At 35.2% G+C, this 21,086-nt stretch overlaps 2 protein-coding genes across 5 annotated transcripts; both read left to right on the forward strand.

Moving 5' to 3' along the window:
- The first annotated feature begins 6,891 nt into the window (after positions 1 to 6,891).
- LOC103498111 (SUPPRESSOR OF GAMMA RESPONSE 1) lies at positions 6,892 to 12,195 on the forward strand. Of its 2 annotated transcripts, none has more exons than XM_008460599.3 (6): positions 6,892 to 7,126; positions 9,230 to 9,362; positions 9,647 to 9,833; positions 10,486 to 10,982; positions 11,150 to 11,467; positions 11,552 to 12,195. In XM_008460599.3, the coding sequence occupies exons 1-6, from the start codon at positions 7,119 to 7,121 to the stop codon at positions 11,594 to 11,596; spliced, it is 1,188 nt and encodes a 395-aa protein (XP_008458821.1). In that variant the 5' UTR covers positions 6,892 to 7,118; the 3' UTR covers positions 11,597 to 12,195. The 2 variants fall into 2 exon arrangements, with proteins under 2 accessions (XP_008458821.1, XP_008458820.1); XM_008460598.3 differs by having other exon boundaries at positions 6,895 to 7,126; positions 11,543 to 12,195.
- Positions 12,196 to 13,340: 1,145 nt separating this feature from the next.
- On the forward strand, positions 13,341 to 19,258 carry LOC103498113 (CRM-domain containing factor CFM9, mitochondrial). 3 transcript variants are annotated; one of them, XR_539534.3, is made up of 5 exons: positions 13,341 to 13,580; positions 15,326 to 15,611; positions 16,208 to 16,609; positions 17,584 to 18,794; positions 18,891 to 19,258. XR_539534.3 is itself a non-coding variant. In XM_008460600.3 (4 exons), exons 1-4 carry the CDS (start codon positions 13,510 to 13,512, stop codon positions 18,619 to 18,621), a joined length of 1,797 nt encoding a protein of 598 aa, XP_008458822.1. In that variant the 5' UTR covers positions 13,341 to 13,509; the 3' UTR covers positions 18,622 to 18,871. The 3 variants fall into 3 exon arrangements, 1 of the variants encoding a protein (XP_008458822.1); XR_539535.3 differs by having other exon boundaries at positions 18,914 to 19,258; XM_008460600.3 differs by lacking the exon at positions 18,891 to 19,258 and having other exon boundaries at positions 17,584 to 18,871.
- The last annotated feature ends 1,828 nt before the right edge of the window (positions 19,259 to 21,086 follow it).

A 21,086-nucleotide genomic window follows, 5' to 3' on the forward strand; every position in this document is an offset into this window, starting at 1 on the left:
TCTCAGTTATTTCATATGTAAGGGACCACACTTGGCTAGAGAATGTTCGAACAAAATTGCCTTCAATGCTTTCCAGGGCTCTTTAGCCTCAGATTCAGACGATAAACTGGATCAAGCCGAGAGGGAAGTGGATCATACAAAGGAAGGTGATAACCCTCGAATGGGAGCCTTAAAATTTTTGTCGTCTGTCCAAAAGAACGTAGGGGAGACAAGTACACCAGTGGAAATGGGCTTAATGTATGTTGAAACTTGAATCAACCAGAAACCGATCAAGAGCACTATGGTTGATTCTGATGAAACCCACAATTTCATAAAGGAGGCAAAAGCTAGGCGATTAAATCTTCGTTGGAAGAAAGATACAAAAGAATGAAAGCCATGAATTATGCAGCCTTGCCTATTATCGGACAAGTAAAACAAACGATGATAAGGTTGGAAGGATGGAATGGCCTCGTATATTTTATGGTTGTAAAAATGGATGATTTTGATGTAGTACTAGAAATGGAGTTTCTACTCGAATATCAGGTGATACCAATGCCTTTAACGAAATGTTTGGTGATCACTGGATCTGCACTTACTGTTGTACAGACTGACATTCACCAGCCTAACGGGTTGAAAATGATTTCTGTCATGCAATTAAAGAAAGGTCTCGCTCGAGACAAACCAACGTTATGACCATCCCACTTGATTCGTTGGAGAACTCGGGGGAGACAGTCTCCAAGGACATTCTGTGTGTCCTAGAGAAGTATCGTGATGTGATGCCTGACAGTTTGCCCAAGTCTTTACCACCTCGAAGGATGATTGATCAGAGATCGAGCTATTGTCAGATGCAAAACTGTCTGCAAGAAATGCTTATCGTATGGCGGCATTGGAGTTAGCTGAATTCCAAACGAGCAAGTCCGTTGACTGAGTTACTAAAAAGGACGTTCAATGGGGATGGACCCCTGAGTGTCAAGCCTTCTTTGATGGTCTGAAGCAAGCCATGATGAAGGGCTCAGTTTTTTGAATTACTGATGTGACCAAACCTTTCGAGGTTGAGACGGATGCATCCGATTATGTGTTGGGTAATGTTCTCCTACATAATGAACACTCGATTGCATACGAAAGTTGAAAGTCGAATGTAGTTGAGAAGAGGTATACCATGTCTGAAAAAGAGATGCGCGTAGTAGTACATTGCTTGAGGGCTTGGAGACAATACCTATAGGTTTGTCATTTGTGGTGAAGACGGACAACAGTGCAGACTTCTTTACTCAGCCAAAGTTGACTTCGAAGCAAGTAAGATGACAGAAATTTCTGGTTGAGTTTGATTTTGAATTTGAATATAAGAAGGGGTCGAGCAACCGGGCTGCTGATGCCCTGAGTAAAAAAATGAACATGCGGTCATGTGCATGTTAACTCATCTCCAAACGAGTTAGATTGACAAGTCAGCTAGAGATATCTTAAGAGAGTTCTTGCAGAAAGATCTCACCACTCAGAACATCATGAATTTCGCTAAGGTAGGTAAAACAAGACAGTTTTGGGTCGAGGGGACTTGTTGGTAACAAAGGGTAATCGGCTATACATCCCTAGAGTAGAGGACCTGAGGAAGAAATTGTTGCATGAGTGTTACGATACTCTATGGGCTGGTCATCTCGGATGGCAGAGGACGTACGCTTTTGTTGGAATTTATGTCCTAAAACTCGTAGTTTATAGTTTAAAATTACATTCTATTCAATAAAGTGTTTATTGAGGACTTGTTAGTGAAAATAGAATACTATAATATTGAATCAAATAACTAAGGTCCTAAGGCTATCTAGTGTAGACTTGAACTTTATATAGAGACATAAATATGGATCAAGTTCAAGTTTATAGCCCAAAAGGTCTATAGTGTATGAATAAGGTTGGACGCCTTATTTCTGGAACATTATGGATGTGGCCCGCTTTGTAGTTAGTACAAACAATGTGATCCTAAATCGTTCATGTAAAGACATGGGAGTAGAAGCATCCTATGTAAAGAGTTTGCATAAGATTGGAACCATTAAATAGTCACTTTTAAGTTATAATACCGTTGACTATATAAACTGACTATTTCAATTATGATGACCTAGGTAACTTAATCTTAATCCTGAGTTAACTATGAACTTTTGCTCAAACGGTATTATTCTTAGATCTGCATGGGTGAGGGCAACTCAATGTCACTGGCCCAACAAGCCTCCCATTTCAAGGGTAAGACTGGGTGGATGGCTAGGGACATAGGGTGCAAGATGAAACTCACTCCTACCAGCTTTAGGGTTAGTAGATAGGTTATTCTCTTATGGACTGAATCCAATTCTTGAACAAGGGATCCCGCCCTCTCATTGGACCGAGAGGGATTTAGTTTATAGGTTGGACCTTAAACCAAATGTTCAATAGTGGATCAATGAGACTTAAGGAACAAGATGTAGTCTCGAGGGTAAAATGGTATTTTGACCCAACCGAGGTTACGAACAACCTGTGAATGATTAACTTACTGATCATGGTTATATCAAATGGACACAAATATATCTATAGTGAGGAGAGTGTAACTACAGGACTTTAGTGGAATGACCCGTTAGTTAACGAATGTTGATTAGCTCAGTCTAAAAAAGGTTTAACCAATTAATCTTGGATCGTTGGAACCCACAATCTATAGGTCCATTAGGTTGTCTTGCTAGCTCATACGAAATTAACTCAGAACAATATGTTGGAATAATTCGAATTGTTCGAATTAGGTAGAACGAGAGAAACCGACGAATATATGTGATATAGCAGTCGGTTATAGGGCTTTATGTTTAAATGTGATTTAAATGCTAAAAATATGAATATGGATTCATATTTGGAAGCTCGAATTGATGAAAATGGTCAAAGTTGTGAAAAGTCAAAATGTTGATTTTTGACTTTGAAAAATCAAACTTTGACCAACTTTATATTCAAATGTGATTTGAATTTCAAGAAAATAAATGAGGATTCATGCTCGGGAGGTCGAAATTAGTCAAGATGAACAAAATGAAAAGTCAAAATGTTGACTTTTGACTTGAAAAGTCAAAGTTTGACTTTGACTAGAATGGTCAAATGACCATTTTGCCCCTTGACCAAAGTTAGTGGAAAAATTCAACATTTTGTTGGATAATTCCACTAACTCTTAGTGGGCTATGTGGAAGCTTATGGTGATGACACTAAGCCCACTAAGAGAAAATGGAATGGTGAATAAATCCACTAATGGATAGCAGATTGTGAGGTGTTGGGTTTTGGTGGTCCAATTACATGCAAATTTTTCATGTAATTAGTTTATTTAAGGGGCATTTTTCATTTTGAAGAAGAATTTTTGCCAATTGGTAATTTTTAATTACAAATAAACCTTTCTCCCAAATCTCAAACCTTAATTTTCCTTCTCCAATTTCCATTCATTAACATCAATCTCTTTCTCAAATTTTCTACTTTGAATGGATCCCACAACCCGATTCTTAGTCCGGAAAATAGCGGGTTAACACTAATGGTGGTCCCAGTTCGTGATCGTGAAGAAATTTAGAGAAGTTGGGAAAAGATACAAAGATATGATTTTTTTAAAACCCTAATTAGTGTAATTAGGATTTTTTGCTTAATTCATGTTAACATCTAAATTAGTTTCAATGCATCTAGGGTAAGATTTTGATCCTTAATTCCGTTGCGTTAGTATGCTATCCATTAGCTTTGTTGAAGAAGGGCTACTTTTAGCTAAACATGAAAGATGATGTCATACAGTACACAAAGACATGTCTCATCTATCAACATGATAAAGTCAAGAAAGCAAAGGTTGCAAGACTTCTCGACCCTCTGCCATTTCCAACAAGACCTTGGGAGAGTGTTTCTATGGACTTCATCACTCATCTTCCCAAGGTAGGTGACTTTGAGGCCATCTTGGTCATCATTGATCGGTTTTCAAAATATGCCACCTTCGTCCCCATTACCAAGCAGTGTTCAACCGAACTGATAACTCAGTTATTCTTCAAGCATGTTGTTAAGTTGTAGGGAGTCCCGACGACAAGTATAGTGAGCAACTGGGATGGTAGATTTATTGGCTCATTCTGAATGGAGTTATTTACCTTCTTGGGGACGAGTCTAAACATATCCTCAAGCTACCACCTTTAGGCAGACGGTTAGACTGAGCGATTCAATTGCATGCTCGAGGAATATTTGCATCATTTTGTAAACGCAAAACAAAAGAATTGGTCCAGCTGTTGGATGTAGTCCAATTCTGTTTCAACGCTCAAACGAGTTCATCTACTGGGAGAAGCCCATTTGAGATTGTTTTTGGTAGGCAACCTGTATTGCCACACCTTGTCGATCATCCTTATGTAGGGAAGAACCCTCAGGCCCACAACTTTATGAAGGAGTGGAAACAAACAACAGACATCGCTTGAGCATACCTAGAGAATGCCTTGAGACGGATGAAGAAGTGGGCGGATAAGAAGCGACACCCTTTGAGTTTTGGGTAGGGGATTAGGTACTCGTTAAACTACAACTAGAATAGATCATATTTCAGAGATGCAAAGACCAACGCCTCGTTAGAAAATACGATGGACTAGTAGAAGTGCTGAAAAAGGTAGGAAATACATCTTACAGAGTAGCATTATCCACATGGATGAAAATTCACCTAGTAATTCATGTGAGTAACCTGAAGCCCTACCATCAAGATATTGAAGGCTTGTAGTAGAATATCGTAATCCGTCCAATCATCGACTTGAGTCAGAAAGAAGATAAAGACGTCAAAGAAATTTTGGTTGAACGAGTAAAAAAGGACAGAAGACTCACATAAAGGATCCACGAGTATCTGGTAAAGTGGAAGAACCTTTTTGTGGAAGAAACCAGTTGGGAACGTGTCGAAGATCTAGAAGCCTAGACGCAGAAGATAGAAGAGTTCAAGCTTTGTCATGAACATGCTTGTCCAAGGCATTGTTTGCCTATGACCGCATGTTCAAATACCCCCAATTTATCTTGTCTTTATGTTTTATTTATTGTTTAGTCTATTACTTTCATTTCATGTCGCCGAGCTAGAGTGTGACATTTTGGTATTTTCATATGCAAGCCTATCCAGGTTAAAAATGTTAAAAAATGTTAAAAATGTACTATAGGGGAGACATAGTAGTTGAATCCCCAACCAAACCTTGTCGCACTTTTTGCAAATTAAGCTTTTCTTTGCAATTGACAATATTCAATGCTTTCATTTATGATATTGTTTTCAATGATTTCCTCTCTCTCACGTTTTATAAAACAATTTTCTCAAGAACGTGAAGGGAGACTACATCATATCACGAGTTTGTCTACGGATTTCGAATTTTAAACAGCTGATTTGTTGACCAAGCAGAACAAGTGCCGCACAATCGTGTTTGAAAAGTTACGATTGTGACACTGGGCACCCCTTAGTTTCCTATACCAAGAAGTATGTAATTTTTTTTTATAAATAAAGTCGATCCATCATCAATCATACACAAAACTCAAATTTAAAAAGATATTAGGTAAAATTCGGAAGTTAAAAAGCCGATCAAATAAAATCAAAGACCTTTTATATATTTTTTTCTTTTAATTGAAAAGATTGTAATTACATCCTAAAACTTTCAAAAAATAACAATTAAAACGATAAACTTATAGAAATGTTAAAATTGGACTCTCAAACTTAGAATAATTGTAAAAACTAAAGGGGTCTTTCAAAAAATATAACAAAGCGGCAAAATATTTACACTGTATAAAAAAATTCTAAAACGGAAAACACAGGCCCACCATGAAAAATACCAAAAATATATTTGGTACACGATCGTTTAGATTTGGCTATTGTTTGATATACGATCGTTTATTTGTTCGTTTATATTTGGATAGCCAAATCTAAACGATTTATTTTTTCATCGTTTAATTTGGTTACACGATCATTTAATTAATTGGTTGCACGATCGTTTAGATTTGGCTAAACGATTTTTTTCAAGATTCTTTATACACGATTTTTTAGGTTTGGTTATCCTAATCTAAACAACGTAAAAAAAGAGAAAAAAAAAGAAAGATGATAGAAAGAAATCAGATTTGGTTACCCAAATTGAAACAACGTAAAAAAGAGAGAAAAAGAAGAAAGACGATGCATGTAGCAAAAAAAAAAAGAGAGAAAAAGAAGAAAGACGATAGAAAGAACTTAGATTTGGTTACCCAAATCTAAACGACGTAAAAAAGAGGAGGGAAAGAAGAAGAGGGAAAGAAATCGTACAAAGATGATAAAAGAATCGCAGAGAGGAGAAAAAAGATGTAAAGGCAAATTTGGAATATTTAAATAATGACTAACTTTATAGGTTTGTCACACGTGTCGTAAATATTTTAGTAGTTTGTTATATTTATGAAAATTTCCCAAAACTAAACCTATAGATGATAAATATTGAATCCTCAAACTTATATAATTATTAAAATTTATATTATTAGGTAAGTTTGAAGGTTTAATTTTTAATTTGAAAGTTGAAGAATATAATTGTAATTACCATCCTACTTAGATATCGTTTTTTTTTTTTTACAATTTACCCTAATATAAACCTAATTTGAAGCGCTACTTTCTATGGTTATATATATATATATATATATGTATATATATATATATATATATATTTAAACAATATGAAAAAACACACACAAAAATTTAAGGAAATAGCCCATAAAACAAAGTAGCAAATATGAAAAAGTATCCAAAGACGAAGTGACTTTTAGCTTGGACCGCAAGTATCAATGTCCCCACCTGAAATTTCACCACACATTACATTTACTTGTTTTTCGAACCTACACACCTCAGCTTCGGCTTGCCTTACCTCAGCCTCCGTCCTACCTTCCCGTCAACGTTGGGTCCCACATCCATCAACAACACCCTTTCATGTTTCCCCTGGTCTTTGTTCCGAGCCTATGCTCTGGAATACGAGCCTCCACCGAACCAAGGCTCAGTTTTCCCGCTCACCCTGAGCACAGTTGGGATTTGGGTTTCCGCTCTTTCCTTTCCCTTACACTCTTCACTAAAACTTAGCTTAGTGGACCAATATCCGAAGCTCAAACGCGCTGAAGCTTTTATTATATCTTTCCCTTGCTCTCTGAAATGTTCTTCTTCTTCTTAGCTCTTGAAGAATATGGCAAGGTGAGTCTTCTTCTCTTCTTGTAATTTCTTGGTTTTCTGTTGAGTGTTTGATGAGTTCTTACAACCCCAGATAGCAAAATGTGGTTTTTCATTCTCTTTTGGTTCTTCTTGTAGTTTATATTTCTGGGTCGATTTAATTTTTGTGAGAAAATGATGGGTTTCGTTTCATTTTTTCTTATATGTAAAGTTGGTTTTAGTTAATCGGGAAGTATAGGTCTTACTTTTGGACTCTAATTTGAGGAAAAACGCTGATACAGAGGAAGGTGTGGGTTTGAGGTGGCTGTCAGTATTGAAGTTTGAAAGGAAACACAATACTTGTTTTGTTTAAGCTATATTTGTTGTGTTTCTTGCTTGAGAGCTTGGTGGTGGTGTTTGAGAGCTTGATCACTTACGTTAATGGCGTAGTTGAACATGCTCCATTATGACATCTCTAAAGCTCAACGAGATCCTTTGAGGGGAAGAAATAGGGGTTTCTCCTGTTTTCACACTTTTGGTTAAAAGTTTTGCAGAAGTTGTACCGGGTTTGATTGTTAATGAAGATTCAGCTATTCTTTTCATGGTTCGAGTGACGAGATTGAGAATGTCTGGAGTTTCTTTGTTTGTGTGGACTGTGCCTATTTATTTCCAGCAAAAGCGTTTGGAACTGTAACTGTAAATCCATCCAATGTTTTATTTTAAATGGTGTTTATCATGTAAAGTCTAGACTCAATTTCTTTTTGCCATGGTTGGAGCTACCAGACCCAAAGTAGACAACCTACTGAAGGGTAGTTGCTTTCATTTCCTGTCATTACACTAAAACGACTCTTTTGGATCATTTTAATCACTCGACTAATATGATAAGAAATGTACAACCCACCACAAATTGTCCTAGTGGTAATTGAGCTTGGGGGCTTTAAATCTTAAGGTGGTACTCTAGCAAGGATAAACAACGGTTCTAATTATTAGGGACGATGAGGAGATGTATGTAGTCCCTAATAAGGCCTTTTTGTTGTTTGCTTTGTCGGAAGGCGGAGGAAGACCTTGATCATCTCTTTTGGGATTTTAAGTATGTGTGGGCTGCGTGGTGCTATTGCTATTTTCTGTAGAAGTTTGGTATTAGTTATGCTGTCCAAAGGATGTTCAAGGAATTCCTCCTCCAACTGCCCTTCATAGAGAAAGAGTGTTTTTTGTGACTTGTTGAGGTGTGTGTGGTGATTTTGAATGTTTGCGGGAGAGGAACGATTGGGTGTTTTGTGGTACCGAAAGGGATCATAGTGAGGTTTGGCCTTTGATTAGGTTTCATGTGTCCCTTTGGACTTCGATTTCAAAGACCTTTTGTGACTATTCCATTGGTAACATTTTACTCCGTTCCCCTTCTTTTAGTGGGGGTGTTTTAGTGGGCTCGTCATTTTGTAGGTCCTTGTATTCTGTCATTCTTTCTCTATGAAAGTTGTTTCTATAAAAAAAAGAAAATCTACAATGTTATGATATTGTTCACTTTTTTGGACAAAAGTCCTTATAGATTTGTTTTTGTGTTAGGGACAACGAACCTCTAGATATCTCCACAATAGTATGATATTGGTTACTTTGGACATAGGACCTCGTGGTTTTGCTTTTGTTATCACCCAAAAGACTTCATACTATTGGAGATAGTTCTTCTCCCTTATATACCTATGATCATTTCCTTATCTAGCCAATGAGAGAGCTCGATCACATTTTCAATATTTTAGAATCATCCAAAAGGTCTCATATTAATAGAGATGATGTTCCTAACTTATCTACTCATGATCTTCCTTCTTTTATTGTCAATGTGTAACTTTAGTCGCATTCCCTGATTCGAGCGTTTCTCGATAAGTGTACATTGTTGTATTTAGCCATTTGTCTCATGAGATTATTTATGTGCACTTGGGTCTTGAATCATTGATACTGACCGTATCAACAGTGAAAACTTCGGGAAGAATTTATTTCTTTAGTTATACTAATTTTTAGTGGCCCACTCCTACACTTGAAACCTGGAGAATGCTTGTAGTTCTCTTTATTGTTGCTTTTACAATCTAATATTTTTTATGTCCTCTTTAGTTATCTAGTGACTGCATTTTAACTTTCATTGTCTCATTCTCACAGGTCTTGGATAATTGATAGCCGAACAATTGCAAGAAAAGTCAGGCACATCAGTCAACCTCCTTCACAAGTAATTAAAGATTGTGATGCGAAACGAGAATGTCCAAACTGTAACTTTATGATTGATAATACCGATGTAAGTTCGGCCTCCACCCTGTATTGCCATAACTGATTTATGGAAAGGATTCAATACTGTAAGAACAAAATGTTGAATTTTATTCATACAGTGAATGGCTAGTTCATACCTTATAGGAAACTTGAACCTTTTTCTGGGTACTTTAGTTATTGACAGCATACATTGAATTTTTAGAGTGTAATTTTGCGTCATACCTTTCATCTTGTGTTGTGCCTTGAATGCAAGGCATTGAATTGAAGCATTAATTTGAATCAGGAATATCTTTTGAAGCATTTTCTTTGCAGGTTTTGTCTGAATGGCCAGGGTTGCCTGCTGGTGTTAAATTTGATCCAACTGATGATGAAATAATGGATCACTTAGCGGCCAAGTGCGCTGTTGGAAATTTAAAGCCACATGCATTAATTGATGAATTCATCCCCACACTTGAAACTGACCAAGGAATCTGTTACACTCATCCAGAAAATCTCCCTGGTTAGGAACTCTTCTGTGTTGGTTTTTTCATTTTCTATGCTACCATGATCTTCTGTTCAATTATAACATTTAGGGTGTGTTTGAGAAGCTTAGTTGATTATTATAATCTGTGGATTATAATAATCTGTTTTGGATGCAAACTATTTTAGTTTGGTTATAATTATTTGTGTTTGGGGTGTAGAGTATTTTAGTTTAGTTAGGGCATTAAACACCGTTACAAAGAGAGAAAGAGATGATGAGTGAAAAACAGTAAACACTATAACAACTAGTAAACACTAGAGCACGTAAGGATTTGAAATAGAAATATTGTCGCAGTTAAAAAGACTCATTGTAATTATGTTCAAGAGAAATAGCAGGTACTATTCTTTTCCGGGGGTTTTAGATTTAAGAGAATTAATTGCTTAACCTTACAAGTTTTCACATTTTGATTGGTAAGAGTAAGCTCTCTGATTTAAAAGTTGATTATATCTCTGTTTATATATATATTTTTAAAGGAGACAGACTTCTTTATTAATGGTAGAACTCAAAGTACAAGAGAATCATATAATGATATATCTCCGTTTGTATAAAGCAAAGTGTTGTACGAATTAAGCAAATTGAGTTATGAAACCTTGCTCACTTGTTCAGAATAACAACATTTCCAATTATTCAGGTGTCAGTAAAGATGGAAATGATGTCCATTTCTTTCACAAAACAAACAATGCATATGCCACAGGTCAAAGGAAGCGCCGCAAGATAGAAAGTGAACAAAGTTCAAGCCTCGAACATTTTCGCTGGCACAAAACCGGTAAGACCAAAGCTATGATATCAAATGGTGTTCATAAGGGATGGAAGAAGATCTTCTCTCTGTACAGAAGTTCAAAAGGAGGCTCAAAACCCGAAAAATCTAATTGGGTGATACATCAATATCATTTGGGAACTGAAGAAGATGAGAAGGAAGGCGAATACGTTTTGTCGAAAATTTCTTATCAGCAACCAAAACAATGTATTAAGAACAATGATAATATGCTCATTGAGTATTTAGATGCTATGCTCCATCAAACAAGTCCTAGAACTCCCAAGTCGAATCCTCCGGTTCCACCTCGATCGGGAAAATCACTTGTCTCCAATGCCGTTGCTGACAATAGTCTGCCTCAGTCATCGGCAAAGGTAGCTTCTCTTTTAAGTTAGTTCCATTGTCTATTTTATGCTTTATAAAGTAGGGTTTCAGTAACAAGATGACATTTGCTTCTCCATGGAGAAGAAATTGTGTCATTGCATTCTTTCCCTAGACTCTAAAAAGTGTTCATCTATCAAATTCATGATAACTTGATTAGGAAGAAGAGTTGACTCCGGAGGCATTTCGTGTTTCTTATGCCAATATTTCATCAGAGAATGATGGGGGATGCCATGGATGGATGGCTGGAGAATCTCAGGATATAGCTGATGTTGAATTACATTACTTGGAAGACAACTTATTATGCAATGAAGTCCTAGATTCTAGTGCTTTTATAAGTAGCAACCAAGTAAATCAAATACCTTTCCCTCTCTCCGGTAGCAACGCTTACCACGAGATTGCAAACGATAATGTTCCTTGTGGTATTGCAGACCTTGAGAACCTTGACTTGGATACTCCACCTGATTTTCATCTTGCAGTAAGTTCACCTCCCACTTTCCAAGTTTCAAATGCTTTCCTTTAGTCTATAACTCAGAATTCTTATTGCTTGCAGGACCTGCAGTTTGGTTCTCAAGAGAGCATTTTCGACTGGATTGACAGGATATGAAGTGATGTTGACGTAAAATCTCATGAGAGAATGACATATTACAATCTGACTTTTCTACTCTGAATCTTCTTTGAAGTCACCATATTTCATCGTAAAATTTTTTCCAGTCATCTGGTTTTCATTATTTGCATGGGGAATGTCATGCATTTCATCCATCGCAAGTCAGTTAAGCTTCGGTATTCAAATGGCACGTTACGACTTACAACCATACATATTAGTTGTTTCTCACAGTCAAGTCATTGAATCAAGAACAACCGCAACCGATCCCGGGATCAAGCATGTTCTTGCCCAAATTTTGTGTTAAGTGCACCGTGAAGGTGCTCGAAGTTGCTACTTTATATTTTGAGTGCCATTAATGATTTGCGAGATGGGTTGCTGAGGGGAAAATGTGGAAACTGATCTACTATTTTGTATGGAAAGGAATGTAATAAACATTCTATGTGGTAATTGATTTGTGAATGTGTAGTGATGGTGATGCATTTTGAGATGATGGATGGGGTGACATTCATCTTCTGGCTAACTTTAATCACACTTTTTTTTTTTGTAAGATATGGTAAGTAAATGTATGATATATGATCTATATTTATTTCCCTTCTCTATTTTTCTAGTCTTATACTATGTTTAATGGTTGGCATGTGTGTTTTCATGAATTAGCTTTCTGTTTTGAAAGGTGTTTGTTGTCCTTTAAATCACAATGCGAAGGGATTTATTTTTTCATGTTTTCTAAATTTTTTATGCACATTGAAAGTTTTAAGATCCTATCATAATGAGATTCCAATTTTATATCTAACAAACTTGTTAATTTTAAGAATTTTGAATAAGAAAATAAATTATTAGATACAAAATTAAAGTTCACTACCTATCCCACATTTTTAAAGTCAAATGACCTTTTAAACAAAAATTGAAAAATCATAAATTTAATATTAAATTTTAAAATATTTAGAAATTAAATAGATACAAACTTAGATGAAATTCATAATTTATTTATTTTAATCAAATTCAAGCTAATTTATCAATCTCCCTGTAAGAGCTTTTATTAAACTTCAACATTATTTATAGATTTCTTGTTGACAACAGGTGAGAGGAGGGAATCAAAACTTTAACTTCTATAGATAGTACAAATATTATGTTTAATTAAGCTATATTAATTTAACCTATTTTAGAAATTTGATTATTACACAATTTTAAGTGAGTGAATGACTAATCATAGCATAACCAAGATTTAAAATATTGATATCATTTAAAAAAAATGCCAACATCTTAATTTTACGAAAATGTCAATAAAAATATCACTAAAATATTAATGTCAAAACAAAAATAAAAAATGAATATAAATTAGTAAATAAATAAATGGAAAACTTTGTAACAAAACAAATTCACCCTAACAAAGTTCATATAGTTAGTAATTTTAAATTAAATCTAAACGAAACCAAATTTATAAAATTAAACGATAAAATTGAAAAGATAAATTGTAGTCATATGTAAATGAACGCTTACGATCGCAAATATCAAGTGTATGGTTGATGAGACATTTTTGGTATTTTAAATAATCGACTTGTGAACTTTTTTTCGTTTTCGAAGTTTCTATACAATTCAAATGCTTTGTTATTTTGTTATACTATGGAAAAGACCCTTAGTAAATAACATTTTATCAATTAATTTTCTCTTCTTTTTATTTACAATTAATTTCTAATTTTTTTAGTGCAAATGAGAATGAGAGAATTATATGAATGTTTTTTCTTTCGCGGGCAAGGGGCACAGGGAGAAAAATGCTCATAATCTAAAGGAACGCTAAACCCTGCAGCCTTCATTCGCAAAACCCTCACCGGTCGGCGGTGGTACCTTGGGAATGGAGATGACAAATTGATTGATAGATTGATCCATCTTCATCTCTTTCCTTCACTCATTCATCAATGTTAGCTGCTACTCGAAGACTCTGTTGTTTCAGTAGGGTTTCCAATCTCCTCCTATCCAATCGTTACAAGTAAATCTTCTCTATCTTTCTCTCGATTGCATTTTGTTTCTGTGTAGATTGAATTTGGTTCTTGTTTCCCATTTTCTGCTTTCTCTGATACAGTTCTCAATCTTTTGTTTAGTTTCAGGGTAGCCACTTTTGCACTTCGTTTCTATGCCAATCATTCAACTATCAATTCCATTTTTATTCATTTTTCTTCACAATCCAGATGAATTTCGCTTTTTTGCAGTATTACAACGTCTCTTTCTTACTTGCTTAGAAATGTGTACAGTTTTTTTACCTCATTTGCCCTTCATGTTTTTGAGAAAATTGTTTTATAAAACGTGAGAGAGAAAGGAAATCATTGAAAACATCATAAATGAAAGCACCGAAGACTGTCAATTACAAAGAAAAACTTAGTTTGACAAAAAAAAACTTAGTTTGCAATGAGTGCTACAAGACTTGGTCGAGGATTCAAACTATTATGCCTCCCCTATGGTACATTTTTAACATTTTTAGCCTTGGCAGGATTGCATATGAAAATGCAAAACGTCACACTCTAGCTCGCTGACGCGAAAATGAATGCAATAGACTAAACAATAAAGAAAACATAAAGACGATAAATTGGGGGTATTTAGACATGCGGCCATAGGCAAACAACGCCCTAGACAAGCATGTTTGTGACATTCTCCCCCATCTAAATAGTTGACGTTCCTATTGACCGGTGAAGCTTGACTTTTTCTATCTTTTGCGTCCAGGCTTCTAGATCTTCAACACGTTCCCACTGGTTTCTTCTACAGGAAGGTTCTTCCACTTTATCAGATACTCATGGATCCTTCGTGTGGGCCTTCTGTCCTTTCTTACTCGTTCAGCCAAAATTTCTTCAACATCTTTGTCTTCTTTTTGACTAAGGTCGATGATTTGGCAAATTACGACATTCCGCTACAAGTCTTCAGTATCTTGATGGTAGGGCTTCAGGTTACTCACATAAATTACTGGATGGATTTTCATCCATGTGGGCAGCGCTACTTTGTAAGATGTATTTCCTACCTTTTTCAGCACTTCTACCGGTCCTTCGTACGAGGCGCTGGTCTTTGCGTCCTCGAAATCTAATTTGTTCTGGTCGTAGTTTAACGAGTACTTGGTCCTGTGCCCGAAACTCAAGGGGGCATCCCTTCTTATCTGCACATTTCTACATCCACCTTGAGGCCTTCTCTAGGTACGCTCAGGCGATGTCTATTGTCTGTTTCCACCCCTTCGTAAAGTTGTGGGCTTGGGGAAGGCACGCTCGGGCGATGTCTATTGTCTGTTTCCACCCCTTCGTAAAGTTGTGGGCTTGGGGGTTCTTCCCTACATAGAGATGATTGACAAGGTGTGGCAATACAGATTGCCTACTAGAAACAATCTCAAACGGGCTTCTCCCGGTAGATGAACTCGTCTGAGCGTTGAAACAAAATTGGGCTACATCCAACAGTTGAACCCAATTCTTTTGCCCTGTGTTTACAAAGATTGTGATAAGACTGTCTTAAATCACCTGTTGACCCAAAAGCTTAAGCTACTTCCCTTTGTTTGTGGGCTTGAAATGGGTAGAATAGCCAATAATTAGAAATTGGTATTAATTGGAGAGAAATAATATTGAAGAGGTTGAACAAAAATCTGATACTAGCTTAATATCTTAGATTACTTATGGACTCAAAAATTCAAACGGAAGAATGATGATATATTTAATATTATATTGTCTAACTGGCTGTTCTTTTCTTTTCGTATGCGTGCAGCAATGTCATATTGTTAACAGATTTGAATTCAGAGACTGTTCCATGCAATGTGGCCCATAGAATTATTCATGGTGAATATGTACTGCCTTCTACATCTAAGGTTGTTGGTCCTTTCAATGGGTTGTTTCGTTGTATGTCAACATCGAAGGGAAGAAGTATGCGAAGTAAGGTAGAGAGGAGAATGAGGAAGGAGTCTGGTAAAACCTTAAGGGAGATTAGAAGAGCGAAGAAAATAAAGAAAAAGTTGATGACAGAGGAAGAACGGCTCCTTTACAACCTCAAAAGAGTATGTCATTTTGTAGTTATAATCATTGTTGCTGATTTTGATGATGCATATATTTCTTACATATGTTTTTATTCTAAATCATACTTGTGATTGAAAGGAACAAAGAAAACGAATATAAAAAATCCTTCCTCATCAAAACTGCAATCTGCTTGACAAAGAATCAAACTTACAGATTGAAAGAAGTAGAGAAAGGTTGTACATCTATTTTAATATTTTACGACCTTACTTGAACAAGATCTGTTCTATAGGTTGAACTCAAGAAAGAAGTAGAGAAAGGAATTGAGTTAAAGTGGAACAATATCTCCACTTTAATTCAGATGCTGTGCTCTCTCGATGGCAATAGATCATACTTGTGATTGAAGAAATTTACTTATGAATTATAGGCCTCTTTCTGGGAAATCTGAAGTTAATTTACTTCCCATGTTCAATTTAAGTTCAATGCATTACAATGCTTGCCTTGTTTTAACGGATAACATAATTCTACACTCATTAGTTTTATTGTATAATGATATTCAGCCCCCAACCCACAAATGTGCGTGCACAAAATTTAAATTTGATCAATTAATTTGACCATATTTCTCGCATATCTTTCACAGGCCAAGAAGAAAGTAGCATTACTTTTGCAACAACTCAAGAAGTATGAGCTACCAGAGTTGCCTCCTCCTCGTCACGACCCTGAGCTCTTGACCGCTGAACAGCTTCAAGCTTACAAAAAAATAGGCTTTAGAAACAAAAATTATGTCCCAGTTGGAGTTCGTGGAGTGTTTGGAGGAGTGGTCCAGAATATGCATCTCCACTGGAAGTTTCATGAGACAGTACAAGTGTGTTGTGATAACTTTCCCAAAGAAAAAATCAAGGAAATGGCAACCATGCTTGCAAGACTTAGCGGTGGAATTGTAGTGAATGTACATAACGTGAAAACAATCATCATGTTTCGTGGAAGAAACTATCGTCAACCTAAAAATTTGATACCGATCAACACGCTTACTAAGAGAAAGGTGCATGCTTGATCACACTGCTTATTCTTTCAGTTTATTTGTCTCGTTTTTACTTAGTAATTTTTCTGGATTTTGTATTCTTGTCTTGTTTATAAATGGAGAAACAACCCCCTCTCCCTTCTATGGAGACAGTACTACAAGTGATTTACATCAAATACATCAACTTGTAAAGCATTCCTCTGGTAGAATAGTGTTCCCTTCCTAGCCTAAGCTTGAAATAGGATGGAATATATTCTACTAGATAGCTAGTAAGCATCAGATGAAAGAATGTGTTAAGTTGATAATGTTGGAGTAACAATGCTTTATGCATGACAGGACTTGGAATCTGGAAAGCAATAAACTTTTGCTGTATAAAAAAATGAACTTTTCTACATCAATTTTCTGTTAATCTTCACTTTGTAATTTTTTAGAAGTTTGATTTTAGTTGCTGACTTTTTTCTAGCCAACTATGTCAGTTCCTTAGTTAAAAGTGACTAACAGGATTTAATTAATGAATGATATAGTGGTAGATCAAATAAATGATGCATATAAGCATTTTTTTATTGATACCCTGTTAAAGAAAACAATAGATAATTTGATAGGCCAAATGCCACCAGTATGACATGACGTCCCTCTTCGTTTTCTTTTTCTTACTATTTCCTTTCGTCTTTTGGAAAACATAACATGGATTCATTTGGATGCTCCATTGATCTTTATGGGAGTTTATTTGTCTTCTTGATTTCACTCTCTTTTTATCTTTGTAATGTGCGATTTTAGAGGAAAGACTTCTTGGTTACTCGTGTTTTCAATATCTTTGAGAAATGAGCTTTTCTCTCCGTATGAGGAAAAACATAACAAAACACTGAGGACTAAAGCCAAACTTCTCAAAAACAAGGGAGATTTGAACTTAATCAGAAATTGATCAAAATTAATATGGGAGGAAAAGGCAAGGGCAAGAAAACAGTAGAATGACAGTTGTTTGTTGTACTATGTAGGCATTATTCAAGGCCAGATTTGAACAAGCTCTCGACTCTCAGAAGCTTAACATAAAGAAGATAGAACAAGAGCTCAGGCGTAAGGGTATAAACCCAGAGGATCCTGTTGCTATGGCCAGCATACAGAGAGTAGCTTCAACATTTTTTAATGCCATTGACAAAAAAGAAGGTACCCCATATGTCTTCTATGGTGATAAGCAGGCAGTGACAGAGACCAAGACCAAGACTAACATGGAAGAAGCAGAATCTAATAGTGATAGTGACCAGGAAGAGTTAGACCGATTCATAGCTGAGATCGAGGATGCAGCAGACCGAGATTGGGTTGCCGAGGAAGCGGCAGAGAAGGAAGAACTTAGCCAAATTAGGTATAGGAATAGAGAAGAGCATGGTGGGAGATTCAGAAAATCTGATATGCGTTATTCTGACGATGAGATGGATAAGCCAAGAGTTTGGAGGCAGAGAGATAGTAAGCAAAGATTGTACAATAGTGAAGAGGAAGATGGTGATCATGAAAACGAGGAGGAATGGGATTCTGATGATGGTCAAAATGCTAATAATAGCTATACAGATGATTCTGATGGAGCTCATCAGATCATCAAGGCAACTCGACGAACTGGAGGGAGGCATGATTTGGCCAAAACTAAAAGTTTTGAGAGAAACGTTCAGCCCTTTGCAAGAAGGATGGATAAAGAAGATTCTGAGCCTGAAAACATGCTCAGTGATCTTGAAAGTGCTATGTGGCAATCAGACGAGGAGGAAGAAGATGACATGAATATTTCAAGGAATGTGGATCAAGATTACAAGCACAATGAAGATCATTTGCATCACATGAAGAAAGATCGAAACAATAGGCACAATGACTATGACAGTAGCGTCGATGAACCTGATGAAGCTTACGATAAGTTTAAACACACATACACCAAACAAAAGCAGGATAGAATGAGCAAATCCAAAAGTAGTTACAACTCTGTCTCACAAGATACTGATTCAGAAAAAGCAATGTGGGATTCAGACGATGAAGACGAAAGGGGACATTGAGACCCCAGAGATATGATTACTGGAGCGGTAGTGAGGAAGATGATTCTCGTTGAAAGAAGATAAATAAACAATCAAACGGATGAAATTTATGGGAAAAAACAAACTTGGTACAAAAATCATCTTCAGTTGCTTGTTCACTGTCTTATTGTGTGTGAGAGGAGAGGCAATTCTTGGTAAGTTTGCTCAAAGGTACCCTATAAAACAAACTATTCATCTGTACCTTAAATATAATTCATTTCTATTTACCGCATTTGTTTATCCCTTCTCAGTTTATACATTTTTGTTTCTGAAGACTCTGGTAGTTGTTCAAGAAAATGTCGCTTCAATGACCAAAGCCCAGCGCCGAGGTACTAGTGCTAGTAAAAATTCTACCTTTCCAAGAGAAGAGAAAGTGGAAATTAGCCGTAGATTGAGCTGAGAATGGACCAAAGAGGCCATCTAATCCCATAGAATTAAGCTGAAATGAAGAATATTAAGATCCAAAATAAAAGAGAGAAAAATGAGTGCTTGAAGGGTGAGGTTTCTTAATCCAGTTATGGTCAGAATGTTTGTGGTCTTTGTTTAGTCTCAGTGAATTTTAATATTTCCCTTCCCTGCCTTTTAGTTATGCTATGTTTTACGATTATTAACCCTCTTATTCTGCATTTATTTTGGAACTCCATCTTACCTCAAATAGGATAGTAAAATGAGGTTACCACATCTTTCATCTAAAAAGTGGTAGCTTTAATCCTTCGTTTCCGTAAATGTTGTATAAAAGAAAAAAGTAATTTCGTTTTTCTTTTTCAATCTATATTTATAGAACCCAATCTCATGTTTCTACTTTTCACTTTTTTTTTTTTTTTTTTTTGAGTAAATTCATCTTCTTATCTATCTCTATTTTTTTTTTACATATATTGAGTAACTTCTTTTTCTCTATTTTTCACATTATCAAAAAATTTCATCTTACAACAGGTACTCCAAATATAAACATACTAAATTTAACATATAAGTTTCAAACTTGTTAACTCCACTCAATGGGTCAAATAATCCCTACATGTAAAGTGGTCAACATCTACAATAACTAAGCTAGCATAAATTTATATTATCAACATATGAGATTCAATTTTTTATTTTGTCAAAAATAAATATCGAAATGGCTTGCTTACATGTGATCTTGTAAAAGTTGTTTTCACTGTTACAATGTTTGAATATTGCTTTTAAATAAAATTTTTATAGATTAAAAATTAATTTTAAACAATTGAATAGAGTAATTTTAAGCTACAATAAAAATCATTTAAACTCACTTTCAAACATGTTCCAAGCTCATTTGATGCAACGGTTATATATATATATATATATATATATATATATATATATATATATATATAAATTAGATTTTACACTTAAAAAATAGTGTTGAGTTTTATATTTTAAAAATGCTACATGAGGAGATATAGAGTCAACTTAGGTATAAACAAAGTAATATGAAAAAGAATTAGAACTAAGATTTTCTACATTTTGCCCTCATCTTGCATGTATAGTTTTAGTTAGAACTTTCTTTTCAATTTTAGTAAATTTCACTTCATCCTTTAATTTTTTAGTCATTAGAATATTAATTATTCATCGATATTATTTTAACTCTCCTTTCGTGTTCAATCCTTTGAAGGAAGAGGTCAAGGCTTAAAAAAAGTCAACTTAAATGCTTTGAACCAAAGCTTAATATCCAAAAATATTGATTGATTGCCTCCATTAAAATAAGTCAACGGTCACCACCCAACATGAAGGGGTTTAGTCAACTCTTCTATTCCTACACAATGGTAGCATCTTCATCCAAAATAACTTTACAAATATATCAATTTGTACCCTCGTCCGGACATTGTAATGTGTATTGATTTATTATCGACATTGATACAATTTTAGTGGAATTCCATTGATTGATATATCATAATGAGCCTTAATCACAATTGTAATTAGATTGTTTTTAATCACGTTGACTAACAATTTTGCGAACGTATAATTTGATCATGATAACAAGCTTGTTTACTTTGCATTATTTATATCATTGTCTTCTTACTATTGGTGTTTAACATTAACATTTAGGGTCAATTAGTAACTAAAGTAATTATGACAAATTAATAATTATCTTACAAATGGCAACGATATTTCATAGCAGGAGAACGTTATTTTCAAATGTAATCTAACTTATCACTATTAGCTTAGCAATTGGATTTAAGCCCCACAGTTAATTACAACCATAAAACACATATTATAAACAACAATAAATAGAATTAAATGAAGCTGATGACGTTTAATTTTCTCTAAAATAAACATGATCTTTAATTCAAAAGATAGCATGCAAAGCTTATAATTGTTTCAATTAAACTTTTAAATTATGATAAGTGGATAAATTTATACCATTTATTAACATTACATTTGAAAAACACCATACATATTCATTTTAATATACGTGTGTAAACTTCTTCAAA

This window comes from Cucumis melo, chromosome 9 (genome assembly GCF_025177605.1).
Source record: "Cucumis melo cultivar AY chromosome 9, USDA_Cmelo_AY_1.0, whole genome shotgun sequence".
Classification (NCBI taxonomy): domain Eukaryota; kingdom Viridiplantae; phylum Streptophyta; class Magnoliopsida; order Cucurbitales; family Cucurbitaceae; genus Cucumis; species Cucumis melo.

Coding starts and splice junctions, on each gene's coding strand:
- LOC103498111 (XM_008460598.3), top strand. Junction 9,363..9,646: donor TTATGATTGATAATACCGAT/GTAAGTTCGGCC, acceptor TTTTCTTTGCAG/GTTTTGTCTGAATGGCCAGG. Junction 10,983..11,149: donor TGCCTCAGTCATCGGCAAAG/GTAGCTTCTCTT, acceptor TAACTTGATTAG/GAAGAAGAGTTGACTCCGGA.
- LOC103498113 (XM_008460600.3), top strand. CDS start 13,510: ATGTTAGCTGCTACTCGAAGACTCTGTTGTTTCAGTAGGGTTTCCAAT. Junction 15,612..16,207: donor TCCTTTACAACCTCAAAAGA/GTATGTCATTTT, acceptor TATCTTTCACAG/GCCAAGAAGAAAGTAGCATT. Junction 16,610..17,583: donor ACACGCTTACTAAGAGAAAG/GTGCATGCTTGA, acceptor TGTACTATGTAG/GCATTATTCAAGGCCAGATT.